Raw genomic sequence first — 19501 nt, 5'->3', positions numbered from 1 at the left:
GCAGTTGAGTTCAGCCAAAACTCATAATGATGGAAATAGGCAGTGCTCTGCCTCCTTCAAGAATGACTATCTGTTCATCAGTACCTTGTTTGGGTCCCCTCCTCGAACAAGACTAATCCAGGACCTCCTGTCAAAGGGACCAGAGTGAAAATCTCCAAGTATAAATGGACTCACTCTCAGATGAGCTAAGGAAATAGGAAGAAAGGCCCTTATTTCCCTCTTTCTTTAATTCTACTTACCTTACCTTACCTTTATTTTTCCTCATCGTACCTGAGTTAATAACTGTTCTCTTTTTTCCAAGATTATAAAGCTTCCACTCAAGCTTTTATCTCATTTTTTTCCATCTACTTTTTGGATGTGGACCCGTCTAGTACCCATCTGTCTTCAATACTATAAACCCCTCTTGCCCACTGACTCCTCACCTGCAGAATAAAGTTTTCCCCCATCCCTTTTTTTTGAGGCAGAGTTTCGCTCTCTCGCCCAGGCTGGAGTGCAGTGGTGCCATCTCAGCTCACAGCAACCTCCGCCCCATGTGCCACCACACCTGGCTAATTTTTATATTTTTAGTAGAGATGGTGTTTTGCCATGTTGGCCAGGCTGGTCTTGAACTCCTGGCCTCAAAGGATCTGCCTACCTTGGCCTCCCAAAGTGCTGGGATTTCAGGTGTGAGTCACCACACCTGGCCTCCCCCATCCTAATCAAAGTATTTCTTTGACACTTACTCCTCTAGAAATTACTCCCTTGTCTGCCTTCATCACCAGACTCTGATGGGTAGTCTAAGCAGCATGCCATGTCATTCTTCTGCTCCCCAATCATTTCTCAAGCCTCATTTCACTCTCACTTCTACCACTTCACCCCCCTGATTTTATCTGTTATAAAGTCACAGCAATCTCTGATGCCCAGGCCCAGCTGCCTTTTCCTAGTCCTCATTCAACACAGGTGAAGTTCAAATCCTTCAAGTCTGACTAATGCTTACCTGGCCTCTCTGATCATTAGCAACCTTGCACCTGATGGGATGGGATACTCACTTATCTCGACAGACATAGGTATGATCAGGATTCTGAAATTCCAGGAAGCCCAGGGCATATGGGTACTTATCACAATGTGGTATATGACTTCACTGTGCATGGCCATCTCCCTCTGAAGCAGAGACCACGTTTGAATCCACCTTGTAAACCTGATGCATAGCCTACACTTGGCATTAAGTTTAGAGACTATCATTAAACTGTTGACCATCATTAAAAGAGGAACATATGCCACCAACTCCTAAAAAACTCAAGCTAGCTATGTGGGTAGATTTCCAAAGAATCTGGAGACACTCCTTCTAGGGAGATTTTTTAAAGTCACATTTAATTGATGCCTTAGCTAATAACTTTTTTAAATGAACAAATATTTTTTGAGCACCCACTTTTCTGGGCACTGTAGTATTAGCAGGTTTGCAGACTGGCATACCAGCTAGAGCAGGAGGTGGGGTGGGAGAGGGGAAAGTTAATCAGTCAGGAAGTAAGTCAGGTCTGAAGTGGGCTGCAGTGGCAGGGCCAATTCCTGAGGGTGCAGTCTGTCCCCTAAAAGCTCCTGCTTTCTGAGATGCAGCAGGTCCTGCCCAGGGCATGCCCAGATGGGCTAAGCAATAGATGGACACTGGTGTGTTGGTGAGAGCACCAGGCTTCCCTTTGGCCTAGCCATTAACCCTGCTTCAATCCACCTGTAACTGCTTCTTCCCAACCCCATTGCAAGGAAAGAGATGAGCAGGTGCTCAGACTTCTTTCCCGTGCTGTATTTCCTTGATTCCAGCTACCTTTGCTTCCAGGAGCATGCCAGAGAAGTGGGCCACACATGCCTGAGTGGGCTTCCAGAGCTGGCATCCATTGTCCCTTTCTCAGCCCGGCAGATAGGAAAGGCCAGCACCCAGGGATCCTGGAATGCACATGGCATCTTGGCAGCCATCTCTAACAGATGACCAACAAACAGCTTGCTTGGGCTGTAGGAAGTGACACAAACCTAATTGCACTCATTGGTTTCAACTACAATGCTCCTCCCAGACCCAGCTTTTTTCTCCCTTCCCTGTTGCCATCAGATCTTGATCCCTAATATCATCTCTTTATGCTTATCTTGCCTGCACATATGTTTGGGCTCTTTCTGTATCATCTGCTCTGCTGTCTAAAGACCTTTCCTTCCTCCAGGACTTCATCTTCAGCAGACAAGAGCTCAGGAATTCAGAAGAGGAGAGGAAGAGGATATGTTTCTTCTGCCTGACCATCTTTGGCCCCATCCGTGCTCACCCCCAGAAAGACACTAAAGACCCTGTTTGTTAGAAAAAGAGGAGGAGAGGTGTTGAAACCACAGCATGGGCTTTACTGTCACCGCTGAGGGCTGCTAGAGAGAAAACATGGCTATCACTTGGCCTCAAAAGCTGCAGACTTAGATAATCTCATGACCAATCTCTCCACCCCTTCATCTTTCCTGTTGCTATTTCCTTGAATTCCTTCCAGCTGGTTACTTCTCTCCGGTTTGTGCCCCTCCTCTGCCTGGAGCCCAGATCAGTGGGTTGGCCAGAAATGCCTCGCTCTGAATTGTCTGTGGCCTTTTACAGCCAGCTTGAATCTCTACTGCCATGCCCCACCCGATGGGTTCCAAGGAGGCTGCCTGCTTAAAAGCCAGAGCAAGAGGTCGGGATACATGGGTACTGCCTCCCAACCCTCACTCTGACCTTGAGAAAGTCACGGGGTCACGCTTGGTTAACCCTCTGTAGGACATAGGAGATTAGAGGCTTCATCCAGAATCCCATTAACATTTCTGGACTGTGCAGCTCGGAATCCCCAGCCCTAAAATATGGCAAGGCTCTGGCCAGAAGAGCCCTTTGGGGAACAACATTATGTGAATGTTGGCAACACCTTGAAGTTATCTGAATAAAGGTAATGACCTCTGCATTCAACGATGTTGCATCTTGAAGTCTGAAGCAATAATATTTCAGAAGGAGATAGCTTTCCACAGTCAGCTCTCTGTTACAAGATAGCTGTCCCTCAGGAGAATCCACTGGATACCGGCTTGGGGGAATCCACTGGATACCTGCAGCCCTCATCAGAGGTAGCAATGCAGTGACAGACATACTATCTCTGATGAGGGCTGCCACTGAGCCATCTCCCTTGTTCAGCTTAACCACCACGAGTACCTAAATACCTGTGCTGTTTTTCACAAGAATGGAAAAATAAAACAATCCAAGTTTTCAAACACGGGGGACTAGTCAAATAAATCTGCTATGTCCACACAGTGGAGCATGATACAGTCATTAAAAGTCAAGCCATGACCCTCTGTTTAAGACTGTGGGGAACCTCATTCTCATATACAGACAGTCCCCCACTTATGATGGTTCGACTTGGGACTTTTCAACTTCACTATGGTGTAAAATTATTCTGCTTTTCACTTTCAGTATGGTATTCCATAAATTACATGAGATATTCAGTACTTTATTATAAAGTACGCTTTGTGTTAGATGATTTTGCCCAACTGTAGGCTAATGTCAGTGTTCTGAGCACATTTAAGGTAGGCTAGTCTAAGCTATGATGGTCGGTAAGTTAGGTGTATTAAGTGCATTTTCAACTTGTGATATTTTCAACTTTTCATGGATTTGTCAGGACATAGTCCCATGATAAATTGAGGAGCATCTGCATTACTCTTGGGATACACATTGGTATCACCCCATATGGTCAATATATACAAAATAGATATACCAAATAGTTTATGGGGGTCATACGGCTTTATGTTAATATTATATTTAGGTTCAACCACATTTATTTAGTTTCAATATATTTAGGATCAATCCATTTCTGTAATTTATAACAGCAAACTATTGTGAAGAAATTAAATATATTTGAGTACATCCATACAACGGGATAGTATGGATCTCTAAAACAACAATGAGGGAGTTCTCTAAGAGCTCCAAGAAACTGGGGTGGGGAAGGGATTATCCTAAAAAGTGCACAATAGTATGTATGATATAGCTGCAGTTGTACAAAATAGAGAAAAATAAACACATATATTTATATTTGTTTGTATATAATTTGCTTAGATATAATTCATAAGGACACTCAATAACAGGTTACTTGTGTGGTAATGGTAGTGGTGCTAAGAACAACTTGCCGATGAGGAACAGATGTAAAAAGGGGAGTGCTCTCATTTTATAGACAGATAGATCAATCCATAGCAGTAATTTGGATAAATAATAATGATAATACTTCAATAAAGTTTATATATATTATATATGTTTAGTTTATATATTATATATTTACTATGTATTATATATAAGCATCATTGAGCTCATATATGCAAACTTTATTTTATATATTTATTATTATATAACTTATTTTGTATATATATATACAAACTTTATTGAGACATTATTTTACATACCATAACATTCACCTATTTTAAAGTACAATTCAACAACTTTTAGTAAATCTACTGAATGGTGTAGTCATCAGGATAAACCAGTTTTAAAACATTCATCACCCCAACAAGAACCCTGGGTCCATTTACAGTTAATCCTTGCTTCCAACCCAAGCCTCAGGCAGCCACTAATAGAATTTCTGTCTCTCCATATTTGCCTCTTCTTGACATTTGCACACCAATGGCACCATAGAAAAGGGGATGTTTTGTGTCCAGCTACTTAGCATGTTTCTTTGAGATGTATTCATGTTGTAGCATATATAAGTGCTTCATTCCTTTTTATTGCTGAGTAGTAATCCATTCTATGGTTACACCCCATTTTCTTTCTCCATTAACCAGTCAATAAATACTGCGTTTTTCTGCTCTTTGACCATTATGAAAAATGCTGCTATGAATATTTCTGTGCAAGTTTGTGTGTGTGTATATGTGTGTATTTTTTTAACCATGTGGTAAATATATCACTTTCACAAACATTTTTAACGTTGCAAAAGATCAGTTAAATTGCAAATGCAATCATATTAAAAAAGAGGTAGCAAAGTAATGTGTATGTGCATGTGCACATGGAATGATTTGATTCTGACAAATAAATAAGTACATAAAAAAGATTAGAAGGCAGAAAGCTGAAATGTTAACAGTGTTGTCTCTGGGTGATGGGATGGTGGATAATTTATGTGTTTGTGTGCTTTTCTGTATTTCACTGAATTTTCTACTGTGAATATAAATTACTTTTGTAATCAGAAAAAAGCACAATGTTATTCAAAGAAAAAAATATCCTTCCTATTCAAGTTCTCCAGGGTCTTTACCTTTCTGTTACAGAGAGATATTCTCACAATAGTCCACAAATGGGGAGCCGGGCAGGGGCAGCCCCTCTCTCTCCTTTATGATGCTGGTCATGGCACCCAGAAAGCTGCAGATCCCCAGTAAATACCAGTCAATTGTGGAGACCTCGAGATCAGTCTCTATGGCAACTGGGTGGGCCTGTAAGAGCATTGCCCCAGTGTGGAGATGGTCCAGCAGGAAAAACCTCCACAGTTGTGTACCTCAGGCAGCCCAAGGTCACCAAAGGACCGTGGTGTTTAGTTACCGGGCAGTGAAGTCAGGATTTCCAAGGCTTGAAGGCAGCTTTCTAAACAATGGAAACTTTAAAGTCTTAACTGATCATTTTGATTATGCCATTCCTTGAACTGCCATTTTTATTTAAACATCTGCAGATCAATATCATGATTCAGTATTTTTAAGAACTCCATTAGGCCTGGCAAGGTGGCTCATGCATGTAATCCCAGCACTCTTGGAGGTTGAAGCAGGCAGATCACTTGAGATCAGGAGTTCGAGACCAGCCTGGCAAACATGGTGAAACCCCATCTCTACTAAAAATACAAAAATCTGCCAGGCGTGGTTGCGGGCGCCTGTAATCTCAGCTACTTGGGAGGCTGAGGCATGAGAATTGCTTAAGCCCAGGAGGCGGAGGTTGCAGTGAGCCGAGATCGCACCACTGCAATCCAGCCTGGATGACAGAGCAAAACTGTCTCAAAAATAATACAACAACAAAAACAAAAAAACAAAAACAAAAACAAAACTCCACTTGAGAACTAGGTGTCTTTCCTCTTGTGTTTACCTCTCCCATAATTTCATCATATTGCTTCATAATTACTCACTTATCTGTACCAAGCCTATTCCTTACATTTGAAGGACCGGGAACAAGGGAATAATTAGAAGCCCACATTTCATATGTCTAAAACTTGGAAGTTATAAATCAAGCTAACACACTAATAAATAAGGCATGTCCTATCCTCCTGCCTTGCAAAATTGATCTTCAGAATGACCTGAAGGGCCAGGTCTGACTTCTGGTGTCTCTGGTTCCTCGGATTTGCGAGTGGAGACACAGAGCGCTAAGGAGTTGGCCCCTGGCCTGTTCCCTTCTCTTCCACCCCCGTCTTCCATCCCGCAGTGAAAGGGGTCTTGCGTACATATATGTGCACACGGAGCCTGCAACTCCATTTTCCTCTAACGGTCCCACCCTCACACTCTGGATATTCCCACTGCCCCCACACAGTAATCCTTTGGCCAACTCTTGCAGCGTAGCCAATACCTGCAGCGTACCCCACCCTTAGAAAAGATGAATGAAAAGACCCACACATGTTCTGGAGGCAAGCTGAGAGCTGTTTGGGTAAGGAATTCTGGTTTAGGAAATGAAACATTGTCTAGAAGGGAGGTGGGGTGCAGGTTCCAGATGGTACTTTCTCATGGCCCTAGGACTCTTGGCATCTAAAAGAGGGCCCTAAAAAGTGGGGAGGTCCTCTCTTACCCAAGACTAGTGAATACTGGACTGTATTCTCTCTAGACTGGGGTTTCTCAACGTTGATATTGTTAGCATTTGGGGCTGAATAATTCTTTGTTGTGGGGAGCTGTCAGAAGCACCCATCTTCAGTTGTCACAACCAAAAATGTCTCCACACATGTCCCCTAGGGACAAGATACCCCAGTTGAAAACCACTGCAGGAGACAATAAAGCTCTTGACAACAGGAAATACAACTGACTCACTTAGTAGTAGAGTGCGTGGCACAGAGTAGATGCCCCAAATATGTTTGAAGAATGAGTCAATGAAGCAACATTTGCTCATGATCTCAGAGGTATTCCTTGAAAGACCCTATTCCAGCCGGTTTATGAAATAATCCCACAGAAGAGCAGTTCTTACTCCCTAGGGTATAAATGATGAACAGGAAGAGGCATGAACACTGTCACCCACTTAGGACCTCATGATGAGACAGGTCCCTCTGCTGGGTGGTGTGCTGGGTGCTACACAGAGTTAACCTAAGGAAGCTCCCTAGGCATTAAAGCATTTCATAGTCCCATCTTCCTATACCAAAGCTGCCCAGCTTAGGAGAAAGAGGAAGGAGGTGCCAGGGTGTCTAAACAAATAGGCACTCCCATAGGTCCTAGAGCACTGCAAGCCTCACGTGTTCCCTAAACAAGTCCAAATGTGATGCACAATGAGAGCTACAGTGCACATGAAGGGATGCCCAACCAACAAGGAGCTGTTATAAATCCTCTCATTCCCTGCCATTCATGCCTCCTGCTCTCACCAATGGGATTTTGTCAATCCCATTCGTGCTGAGTCTCTCCAATCAGCCAATAATGTTTACTGTTACATCAAGCCCATATTCTTCTCCAGAGCAAGCAAACAGCCCCCACTCTGTTTTCTTAATAATAGGTGAAGTCTTTCTTGTGTATATTCCACATTCCTAGCAACTGAACATGCACGGTTGTATCCAGTTTGCTTTAAGTCAACACCCGTGGGGCAGTCAGTGATGTTTGAATAAAGAAATGGAATTCTGACGGGCTCCTACACTTGGATCAAAGTGCATTACTGGTAGATTTTCCTGGTTCCAAGGGGACCCAGGTTTGATTTCAGAATCTGCTTGTGCCTGTTTTCTCTAGGACAGCAGGTCTCAAAATGGTCCAAAGGTCCCTGGTGGGCTCAAGATCCTTTCAGGAGATTTATATGTCAAAACTATTTTCCCAGCAATAGTAAGATAATGTATGCCTTTTTTCACTCTCGTGTCTCACAGGTATTATTCATGAAGTTGTCCAGTGGTTTCCAGACATGTGATGATGTCATCATCCTGACAGCTAAATGGAATGTGTGTATATGCATGAGCTTTTAAATTATACTCAGTTTTAATTTCAAATACAGTGAATATGATGGATATAACCCACAGAAACAAACGTTATTTGGGGTTTCTATGACTTTTAAGTGTAAAGAGGTCCCAAGACCAAACACTTCGAGAACCACGGCCCTAGAGTAACGGTGCTAGCCTAACTTCTACATCATAGCAAGTAGGGAGTGGAGGAAAAACACTTCAAAGACTTCTGAGAGGTAGAGTAAGTTAGTGAGGGTAAAACCATGTACATTTTCAGAGTTTTATAACAGGACTGTCACTGTGACATTTTAACTGCAAAGTGTTCTCCAGGTTCTTCAAGGTAGAAAAAAAAACAGGTCTAGGAAACAAACAAAAGTATTGATATCTTCAACAAAAGCAATACCGTCTAAATACAATATTGCCTGTTTGGACCTCTACTGATGATCTGATTTGCGGTTTAACTAGCCTCACCTCACCACCCCCAAACTGACCAAAAGTTGACTCCATGTGTTTGCATCTCCCAGAGTGTTGTCAAGGGTATGCAAAAACAATTAGAAGAGTGACTAAGAGTGTGTTTGTACCATGTGCAGAGATGGAAGAGAGAGCATGTGAAGCTTGTGATTTTAATTTTAACTACAATTTGGGGATTATCAGCGAATTTCAATTACCCATGCTATAGAATCAGGATATGATTATCAACATGAAGTATTCATTTTATCACTGACAAAAGTAAACAGATGAAAGAACCCATTCCCCCCAACTTTACCACCAATCCTTCAATCACTTTTTATTTAACCTTTTAACATTTCTTTACTTCTTTTATCCCCTCATATAATGTAGATGCTATCCCCTCGCCCCCTGCCAGGTACCAAGGCATTTTGAACACAATGGAATCATCCTTCCTATGCCCAGCCTATTCAGAAGAGGCATAGGACAATTGCATTCATCTTTCAGAGGGAACAAATGAGAGATGAAATTCACCTTCCCAGATCGACATGGCCAATTGGTGCCCAGGCCCAAACCAAGATGCTTCCCGCCCATAACAGAGCAGGGGTCTTCCAAATCCCTGCTTGAACAGGCACAGGCTGGAAACACTCACAGGGGTGGAAAGAGTTACTGAAGGGTGTGCCAGAGTCCCTTTAAGGAAAAGAGATAACTCCTGCTTTGTGCAAATGTCATTTCTAGAAATTGCATCCCCCAACTCACATATTGAAGGACATGAATTTGCTTGATTAAAATAATGATAATAGCAATAATAATAATAATAGATAGCTCAAGTAGAGCTCAATAGCATGTGACTAATGAGAAAAGTTTTACCAGTTCAAGGCTGGGGCAGCTAAATAATGGCCATAAACTATCGTGTGAAGCCAGGCGACTTCTCTACAGCCTGCTTATATCTTCTGTGCTATAAATAATTCAGAGTTTTCTTTTTTCTTAAATATCACAAAACCAAGTCGGAATCTTTATGTGAAGGATTCTGCTGTGTCCCTCTCTCCCTCCTCCCCTCCCTCCCTAGCCAGCCCAGGCAACTCCCTAGAGAACGACCCCTCAAGCTTTAACATTTATTCTTTGACATTTCAGACTATTTGTTAGGCAGAGCTGCCTTCTTGAGATCAAAGTCAGAAAATCTTGCCGAGAACTTCCGCTTGACCTTGTCCAACTGTGACAGAGAGGGTCTATTAACCCCTAAGCATCTGCTTCCATCCTCATCCAGAGAAATCCACTGATCCTCATCCAAAAAGGCAGCCATCTCTCTCACTCTGTTCGCCTGATACACAACACATTCAGAAGAGAGAGAAGGACAAGGAACCAAAAGATGTCCTCCACTAAGAGACAATAGTGACTCATAGGGACATGGCATTTAGGGCATCTGTCCAGGCAGGGTCTTTTACATGAGGATCAGTAAACTCTACTAGCTACTCAGAGACAAATATGGAACAAGGAAAGGTAACTTACCCCATGTCACTTTGCAAGTGGTAGAGTTGAGACTGGGATCCAGGTCTTCATTGCTGTGTGCTACCACTAGATGATGTCACCTCCACCAGCCTGGGCAGATGTCCAGGTTAAATGCTGAGGTCTCAAGCTCTTATGTGAAATGACTTACCATTTTCTTCTGAGATATCACAGTGAAGGTTTCCTGATCTTCACAAGAGTGGCTATCCATCAGCAACCAGAATTTTTTCTGACTCTATGTAGAAGGCAGAAGTGAGGGCTGAACCTACAGCTGGGTAGCGTGCTGGGTGTGGTGGTTTCTTGATATAAGAAGGTGGGTGGTTGATGAACACATTCTGCTTGATTCTTCTTTAAAAGCTTCTGATCACACCATAACCCAGTGTTTTCTAACATGTGTGTGCTGAGTCTATTAATAGGTGTTAAGCGAAGAATGTTTTGTGTTTAATTAGAATTGGAAAGTGGTAGAATAAAGTTTGTTTACAGCAGGACTTCTTGGAGCCTTTGATATCCTAATGCAAACCGTGAATCTATAAGAGCTGGCCATACTGTGCAACATTCTCCAAAGTTCTCTGATGGATCCTTGGCATACCATGAGACTAAAGGGAAACATTGCTGCAATCAATTAAAGGGGAACACTTGATCCTTACAACATCATTTTTCTAGTAACTGGAAGAAGAGAAAAAGATTTTTCTGCAAGCTGGGGATTTCAAATTAAGGGAGAACCATATTGCAGGCCCTGAAGCTCTGCCCAGAAAACTGACCAATTTATGCAGGGTAACAGTTGGTCAAGTGATTGACCCAATAAAATTATTAAGATGGCCAAAGACACCATCCTGAAAATGCACAGTGGGGTTACTCTGGTCTTCTTAATGACTAGGTTGGCCATTTGGTATCAGAGGTACTGTGCAACAATCTCCTGTTATGGTAGCAAGAAATGCCAAATTGATAGCCATAAAGATTGAACAATTCTCTGAGTCATTTAAACATGAACTTAGAATTTAAATTCTCCCAAGAAGGACATTCTCAGAATATGTTCTATATTGGTGGTGCCTCCCCTGCAGCCCACTGGCAGTGGGAGGGAACAGACTCAAGTTCTCCCTGGCCAGCTCTATATCTGGCTCCCTCTGAAGCAAAAGGCCTCAGTGAGGAGCTATGGTCCCCGGATGGGGACAACCAGAGAGCATCACAGATCCTGGCTGTGCCCTCCTGGCCAGGGTGAGCTGTCAGAGACTAGCACTCATGACAGAAGTTGTTTGAGATTTACTCTCAGGTTCTCTGTCATGTGAATTTTCTTTCAGAATTAACAGCAAGAGCATCCAGAGGTTCTGACAGAATATAATTAATAGGCTAGATTTAGTTAGTATCTAGCCAGTACTCTGGAATGTTCCTACTGTCACTCTTCCCTTGACTTTGGCAGCAAGAGGGCAGAGCTTGGAGACTGCCTGTCTGCCTCACTGCTGAGAAAGACTGGAAATTAGCCTTTGTAGGTGCAGGGGTCCCCTGTGTCACAGAGGCTAAACCCTTTCAGCTTAAAACTAGAGGACCCTCCATGTCACGAGGTCCCGACACGCTCCTGAACCTAGCTGTGAGAGGTAAATATTTCCCTAGGCCTGAGCAGCTGCTAAGGACCATGTCACAGGCTCTGTAGATCAGCCCCATCCCTGGAAGAGCACATGTGCTCTCCACAGCTCCACACCCTCTCTTCTTATGAGAAGTGCATTTTTGAAGGTCAGGATTTCATGACTTTTGGCCAAAGGCTATTGCAAGCCTTGCAGAGTAAAGAATACCACAATGTGATTTTTAAACGACATTACGGGGTCCCAAACAGACTGACGGTAGTGTGAGCTTTGGAGTGAGGAAGTAAGTGGTCTATCAGAACTCTGTAACAGAGGTATCACCAGGCCATATTAGACAGCAGTGAAGTCACTGTCCCCTTTACCAGGGCTAAGTCCTTGTCCTTCTTACTGCAGAATGAACTTGAGGGCAAGGGAGGGGAGAATGTGTCTTTTTCAGGGAAATAGGACACTTGCTTTAGTGAGGTCTCCAAAGGCAGAGCTAGGCTTCATTGTGCTACCATGGTAACAGCATATAAGTGGCAGAAACTGAGGCAAAGACAGCCATGAAGACAAGCTGGTCATCATTGCAAGCCACCAAGGCCTCCAGCATTACTTACCAAAGCCAGGTTTGGTAGTGTTTTCCGAGCTGACATGAAGTTCTGTCATGTCATGATGTATCTTCTTCTGGAAGAAGTCAGCGACTGCCACTCTGGAATGCATGCCTTTGGGCAACCTCACTCCTCGCTCTGCAAACCCTCTCCATAGCTGAGCAGGGGGTTTTGACCACCCCTCCAAACGCAGACATTACTTGACATTACTCTTAGGGTGTGAAGTGAGAACTGCTCAAGGGTTTTGGCTCTCAGAAAAGCCAAGCTCCATTCTTCTTGACTTATGCCAAAGGTGCCAGTCTCCACCCATAGGTAAATCAAAGTCAGGTTCATCTATTTAAGAAAGGCTTTGAGAGGATCCTATTGGCAGAGGGTCATGAGAAAATACCATGATCCTGAGAAGGCCAAGTGCCCATCTGGTCCCATGTGGAAGGCTCATGTATCTTGGTTTGAAAATCCCACCAGAGCCCTCAGCTAAGATTTCTCTACAGCTTTGTTCTCTCGGTAACTTGTAACCCTGCCTTTTTCCTCTACCCCAGAGTTCCAAGTTCCTTCCCAGATACAACCCACACAGACCTGGGCTGGAGGCGTTTGACACCAAATCTGAGCCATCAGTACCTTCTACGTCCCTGTGGGATCTTTGCTCCTCAGAAGTGCTCCTGTCTTTCTTGTTCCCTTCTCTCAAAGCAGAGCATGCCCCAGTCAAAGGTTTGCCTCTGATATCTTCCTTTTTCCCCTCTTTTTGTCAATCCTCACCATTCCTGGCCCAGGAGCATACGGCACATTTGAGCAATGCATTCACACCCACCCAGAAGTCAAGCATAATGAGGAGAGAAGATCTAGCTCTCTCAGGCACAAACACCCAGATATTTTGTGACAGAAGGAAAATGTGCCCAAAAGAAAAGGGGCAAAAATGCAGAGGGGTGTTAGACCTTATCGCCCATGCAGAAATCTCTTCCCTCATCAAGATTTAATTTCAAGGGAAACTGGGGTAACTCTATGGAAGTTTTATCCACTGAGTAGGAGAAATTGGAAAAAGAGTCCTACCCAAGAGGGCCTCAGAATCCTGATGGAATTTCAGAACCACCCAAAAAAGCAGACAAGGGACTTGTCTCTTGCCAGCACGTCTCCTTCAAATCACTTTTGGGTTCAAGTAGGGTTGAAGAAGGAGTCTTATTTAGCTCTGGATATATATTGTCAGATCTAGGCTGAGGTTTTCTTGGGAGGTGGGAAGTACAGGGGGTGGTAACAGTAGGATTTCTAAAGGCAAAATGCAGAACCAGAGCTATCCAAGGAATCCGGAGGCTGCAAGCAGCTTCACCCACATCAGCCAGCATTAAAGATTGGAAATGTGGTGGGTGGGGGAGAGCTGGGAGAGAGGAGGAGGAGAGCTCCAGGCCCTTGCTGGACAGTCCAAATGGAAGCAAGACTCCCCATTGTTCTCTACCTTCCTCCTGCCTCTGCTGTCATGCTTAAGAATTTTCCCTGGGCCCTTCACAGAGAAGACTCCAAGCAGCCAGCATCGCCCCTCTCCCCCTCCTGTCTCTCCCTCCCTGCCACCTTCATTTTGCTCTTGCTTTCAGAGTCACGTTGGCAGCAATGTGCGAGTCTAGCCAGAGCACAGGAGTCAGTAAACCCTGAAGGAACAAAGGCTCCGGCTCTTTGCCTAATCCATGTCTGGCTCCATGCAGAAAGCTATACAACAATGAAGTCATCCTGCATTGATCTGCCCGCTCCTGAGCTTTCCCATGGCATCCAACCCTCCCTTGCTGCCTCACCATTGTATCTGAGATGCTTGATCCTTTGCTTATGCCTGGGCTTGACCTGAGGGAAATGGGACGAGCTAGGGGATGTGTCACAGCCCAGTGCTGTGCTGCGGTCACACCTGTGGCTGGGGAGGTGGAGGTGAGGATGTGGCTGCTGGGAGCTTGGCTGCAGAAAGGGATTCCCACACAAAAGAAGAGACAGAGGTGGCTAGAAGTCAGATGCTTGACTTCCAAATTCAGCCTGCCTCGCGTTTGGTCTTTTTGGGGTGAGCATTGCATGGCTGAGCTTGGACATATCAGGAGGTCTTTGAGGTGGGTTGAAGAAAGGTTAAGTGACGGTGGGTAGTTAGATGAGGCCCTTTCTTCTACTACCTTCCTGTCTGAAGCTGCTCACCCTTGCCCAGACCTGGGCAGCCTAACTTGCTTTCCTAAGGATCAGGTTGGTCTCATCCTTTCTTCTGCCACCTTCCTATGTGAAGCTGCTCACCCTTGCCTAGACCTGGGCAGCCTAACCTGCTATCCTAAGGATCAAGTTGGTCTCATCCAACAAGTCCTCCCCAATATCAAAGAGGCCATCATTGCTTGGGAATCTCACCAACTTTAAGACATGGGATTAATCTCAGATCTAAGCCCAACTGTGCTTTCATACACCCCAAGTCACTAAATGCTACAATGAGAGGAAAGAACATTGCAGATTTTTTTTCTAGTTTTTAAAATCATCCTGTCCCAATGGTTCCAGAAGGAAGTCAGGGATGGTGCCCACCCCTGAAGACCCCTGAAAGACTTTTCTGTCTTAGGAGTGGAGTGGGGTTGGCGGGGAGCCATGATTGTGGAACACCTAGGGAGTAGAAGCAGAAGATGTGCTACCAGGAGCAGAAGATGTGCTACTTTAGGGGGCAGCAGAGTGGCCAAAAGCATTCTGAGGTGTCAGGCAGGCCCCCTGTCAGTCCTGGTTCTGCCAGCTTCAAGCTGTGAAAACCTGAGCTAGTTATTCAATCTTTCTGAGCTTCAGCTTCCTTGTGGGTAAAATGTGACTGGTTCTGAGTAAGTGCTTCATAAAATACATAGAATTATTACTATTAATGCCCCACAGCAAATCCATTCTTGGGAGCTTGGCAATCAGTTCCAGGACCTGGTCATGTAATGCTAGTAAAAGAGTCCAGCCTCTCCAGGGCATGTCCCTGGAATGTGTTAGATCAAATTTCACCTTGTTCTACAAGATCTTATTGGTACAGTTGAGTTTCTCATTATCTAAGCTTCAGAACCAGCACCTGTCAACCACCTCTCTAGAATGAAGATCCAGAGAGCATCTGGCAAGTACCCTGGGTTCATGAACTGAGTCAGCTATCAATCTGTGCAGCAAAATCCTGCAGGACCAAAATGTAAGCTTAAGGTCTGAGAAAGCTACTGTGAAATCCTGTTGGTGAGATTCGAATGCAGGAGGTCAGGGAGCTGCAGGACTGGCTGGTTCCCTGAGCCACCCTAAACTGAAGCCAGTCCAAACTGGCATCTTTCTGGGCTGAGTTCAGCTCTCCGCATCTGCCCTATACCAGCTCTGACTTCCCTAGAGGCACCAACACTGGGGTAAATGCCATGAGACTCAACACCCAGCAGTAAAACATGGAAAACAGAGGCCTAGACTCCAACCTTAACCGGTTCCTCATTCTGCCCAGCAACCTTTCCATAGATTCCCATAGTCTTCCATAGTCTCTTCCCCTGTCAGTTCAGATGTTCCAACTCTCCTTGGGTCTTCTCAGTAGTGGCACAAGGCCTTGCCTCATTCTTTATAGACAAATGGAAGCCACCAGAGAAGAATTCCCTTACTTTCTTGCCTTATCACCTTGAAAAGATATTCCGCATCCTTTCCTCTTTTTGCCTCCTTCTCTATGGGAAGAGCACTCCCTCCACAAGGCCAGTGCTGTCCCCTCTTCCTGAGCTGTGGATACTTTTCCTTCCCATATTCTCAGAGGCCATTTTTATCTATTATCTCTTCTCCCATAAACTGATAGGCTCCAGGCATTAGAACAAAATGAAGCTCAAATCCCTCCTATATTATAAATGAAAGTTCTCCCTTGAACCAGTGCATCTCCTCATGGTCCCCAGGACAGTCCCAACCGTTCAGGCATCCCTGTTCCAACTCTTTCTCCCTGGAACCCTTGAGAAGAGATAAATGCAGAGCTTGGTCCACCCCTCACCCAGGCCACTCTATAGAGCAGGAGATTCCATTTGGCATAAAGGGGTCTCAAACCAAACTAGACTTAAATAGAAGATAAAGTAAGTGAGGATACATAGAAAAGCACCAACCTAGCCTGATCAACTTCCTGTCAGACTGGAACATGAGCCCTTCTACATTACTTTACTTGTCTTGTCTCTACTTCTACAATGACTGAGCTCCAACAAGGATTACTGGGGCCCAATGAAACATTCAGATTCACCCAGGAGCCCTTTCCTAGCCCTCATTCTCCACTCTTGCTCCATCTGTCCTGCATACAGAGCCTCACAGTGTCCTCTCCTCCTGAAAGGAAGAGGGCAAGTTACAGGGAGCATTTTAATTCTTCTAGCTGTGTCAGTGCCAGGGTCCAAGGGTGCACAGATGTGCCAGTTCATCTAAGTATTTTACTCTTTGACTTCTCCCTCCTGGCAGCCCACATGAAACTTGCCATGAGAGTGTGGCTCACCTGAGTGTGTGTGTGGGTGTCTGTGCATGAAAGGGAGCGTGTCTCTGAGTGACAAGTGTGTTGACCTGTACACCCAAAGCCCCATCTTTCCTTGGGCAAGGTTACTTTCCCAACATCCACAGGGAACATGCAAAACCACTCCATCTCAGGGACCACCCCACTGGCTTTGCTGGTGCCCCAAAGATAAAGGATCCCCAACCCTACTCCCAGACTCCCTTACACATCAGCTCTCAAGAGAAGATTTCTGTGAGCCTTGGCTGCTCAGACAACAGAACATTCCCCAGCTACCAAAGGAGTGAGGGTCTCAGTGGCCCGAGTAGTGTCTGTAGAAGTCAGGTTTCAATCTTGCTTTCACCTATCACACTGTGTGACCCTGGGTGAACCACTCAACCTCTCTGAGCCTCTACTTCTTTCTCAATACGATGAAAAGCACTTTAGTGTATGAGCCTAACCTATCTGGAAGACTCTCAATGAAAGCAACCAATGGAACAGATTGTGAACATCTTTGTAAACACAGAACTTAACTAAGAAGCTTATTTAAAAGAGTAACAGGAAAACAGGGAAAAATGCAGGTAACCTGGATTTTCTGTATTTTGAATGTTTTTGCAAAATTTCCAAATAAGAGGTCTGATTCAGTCATTTCATTAGAAAATAAAGTGTTTATTAAGAAACTATACACTGAACACTCCTATAAGTCTCTGTGGAAACACAACGCCCCATTGTCATAGCACAAGGTGAGGAAAATGGCAGAATAAAAGATGCTGTGATGGATGGAGCCTGGGAGGCTGGAAATGAGGTAATGATTTACAATAATTAAAAAACATCATCCTCAAGCTTACTCCTTAAAGCCACACTTGGGAGGAGGCCCTGGACCCAAAGCATCAGCAGGGCATAATGGGGAACAGCCTGACATGGAGCAATGGGGAGCAGGATGAGGAGAGCTGGAGGGGGCGAGATAAACACACACCTGGAGCCCTGGAGAGAATCTGAACTCCCAGGTGATACTCTGGAGGCTGCCCCAGATACTGGGCAAGAACTTGGAAAGCCTCATGTTTTTAAACTCCATGGAGGCGTTTGCAGAATCAGGCTGGGATCCTGACACAAAGAACCACTATCCACAGGACCCAAGAAATAAAACCCTTAAGTGGGAATCCAAACTCCCAGTTAAATTTGCCAAAGGCATAGACTCTATTCTCTACTAGTGTGCAACACCACCCCAAAACAATGGTGGGCTAAAACAACCACCTTTTTCCCCCAAAAGCCCCCCACAGGATGCTCCCAGTTTCATGCTCTCCACCATTAGGTGGGCAGCCTATGCTGACTTCACACAATGGAGGCCCCATGGACCAGGGGAACTGGGAGCCAGACGTCTCCTCCACTAGTGAGTCAGCAAATACGGGAGAGTTTCAGGCCCTACAAATGTACCTTTCCTACTGAAGAGGGGAAAGTCACCCCCTTCCGTCTCCTCAGTGGATCAAGTTGAAAATGGGGGAAGCAAGCCCCCTCTTTGGGAGAGGGTGGCCATGGAGTAAGGCATGAGTCAAAGCAAGCAAAGTAAACACACATATTGACCAGAGAACAGGAGGACACTTCCATTGGTGCCATGAGAGGGGCTGGAGGAGGCCAAGTTTTACTTCTCTTCCCCTTCAGTTCATCTTGACCTTGAAATGCTGATTCCATTGGGTTCCAAAAGTTCTCAGAGTCAAGAATAAGTGGAAGTAGGGGAAGAGAGCCAATCCCGGGATCATGGGCTGGCAGGAAGGGCCTCGGTCCCTGATTCCCTTGGTCCCTTGTGGTCCTAGTAGGATGGCCAGTTCATGGGTAAAACCTCCTGCAGCCAAAGCTTGTCAGAACTGCAGATCTAAGGGCCCAGGAAGAGCCTGGAGAAACTCTCCTCTGCAAGGAGTTTTATAACATCGCACTCACTGTGAGCCGTTCCAGAGAGAAGAGGAAGTAGGGGGCAAGTGTGTCCCAAAAAATGGATGATTTTTCCACCGAAAATAAAAATAAAAACGTAAAGTGATTGGTTTCCATTCTTTCCTCTGAGACCTAACTTGGTGCCAATACTTGAGCCTGGCTCCCCCTCCTCTTACCGCGCCGTCTCCACCTCTGCTTAGGTGCTCTCTGTGACTCTTCCCCACTGGAGGTTGCAGGGCGACGAGGTCACTAAGAGGACAGCATGGTATCCTGGGAGAGCCAGGGAGACCCCACGCTTCCAAGCAGGGAAAGTGAGGCTGGAGCACGGCTGGACTTCATCAGGCTTTCTTTTGATGGTTAGGTTGTTTTTGTAAAGCAAGAGAATGGCTAGTGTATTTAAAAGATGCTCCTGGTGCACAGGTTTTTAATTCTCTTTATTGGCTCTAAAGATGGTGGCAGGAGCTGCCTCGTAGGCCGGAAAAAAAGGAGCACAGTGATGATTGGAGGGAAGGGGCAACCCTGCCAGTGGTGGATGGGGGAAAACACCCATCTGGTGGTGTTAAAGGGTGCTGGGGCACTGGTGGCTCATGCAGTTTCTACTTAGCATCCCTGGATCCAAAGAGAACAATGCCTAGAGCTTCCAACCTCTCAGAGGGCCCAGCCTACCAAGGTGACATCAAAACAAGGAGGCTTAAAAGGAGTTTTTAAAAGCCATGACGTCCTTTGCTGAAATAAACATTGACATCCTCAACATAGATGCCATGGTTAAGAGGCTTGGAATGTCCGGGAAGGCTTATTGGATTCAACATAATTTCTCTGAAACCTATAAAAAACAAAAAGAAAAAAAAAAAAACAGAAAAAAGCAAAATAAAGTAAAAACCAAAACCCCCAAAGAAGATCAAAACTAGGAGGGGAAATAGAGAGGGAGCTTGAAAG

The 19501-nt window shown here is 44.9% G+C and overlaps 2 protein-coding genes across 11 annotated transcripts in view; one reads left to right on the top strand and one right to left on the bottom strand.

Moving 5' to 3' along the window:
- Positions 1 to 19501, top strand: part of MRPS11 (mitochondrial ribosomal protein S11) — a 1182883-nt gene that overhangs the window by 662774 nt on the left and 500608 nt on the right. The gene's annotated exons all lie outside the window — the stretch shown is intronic.
- NTRK3 (neurotrophic receptor tyrosine kinase 3) overlaps positions 1 to 19501 on the bottom strand; it is a 386330-nt gene that overhangs the window by 84721 nt on the left and 282108 nt on the right. For 3 of the 8 annotated variants that reach the window (XM_050797637.1, XM_050797638.1, XM_050797639.1), the window contains one exon: positions 17288 to 19388. The exons of the other annotated variants lie outside the window; for them this stretch is intronic. In XM_050797637.1, the coding sequence (XP_050653594.1) occupies positions 19270 to 19388 (119 nt within the window). In that variant the 3' untranslated portion in view covers positions 17288 to 19269. Of the gene's footprint in view, positions 1 to 17287; positions 19389 to 19501 lie in introns of those variants that run through there. 8 annotated transcript variants of the gene reach the window in all.

The sequence above is a fragment of the Macaca thibetana genome, chromosome 7 (genome assembly GCF_024542745.1).
Source record: "Macaca thibetana thibetana isolate TM-01 chromosome 7, ASM2454274v1, whole genome shotgun sequence".
Taxonomy (NCBI): Eukaryota; Metazoa; Chordata; class Mammalia; order Primates; family Cercopithecidae; genus Macaca; species Macaca thibetana.
The sequence above is the reverse complement of the archived record's forward strand: the minus strand, read 5'-3'. Positions and strand labels throughout refer to the sequence as shown.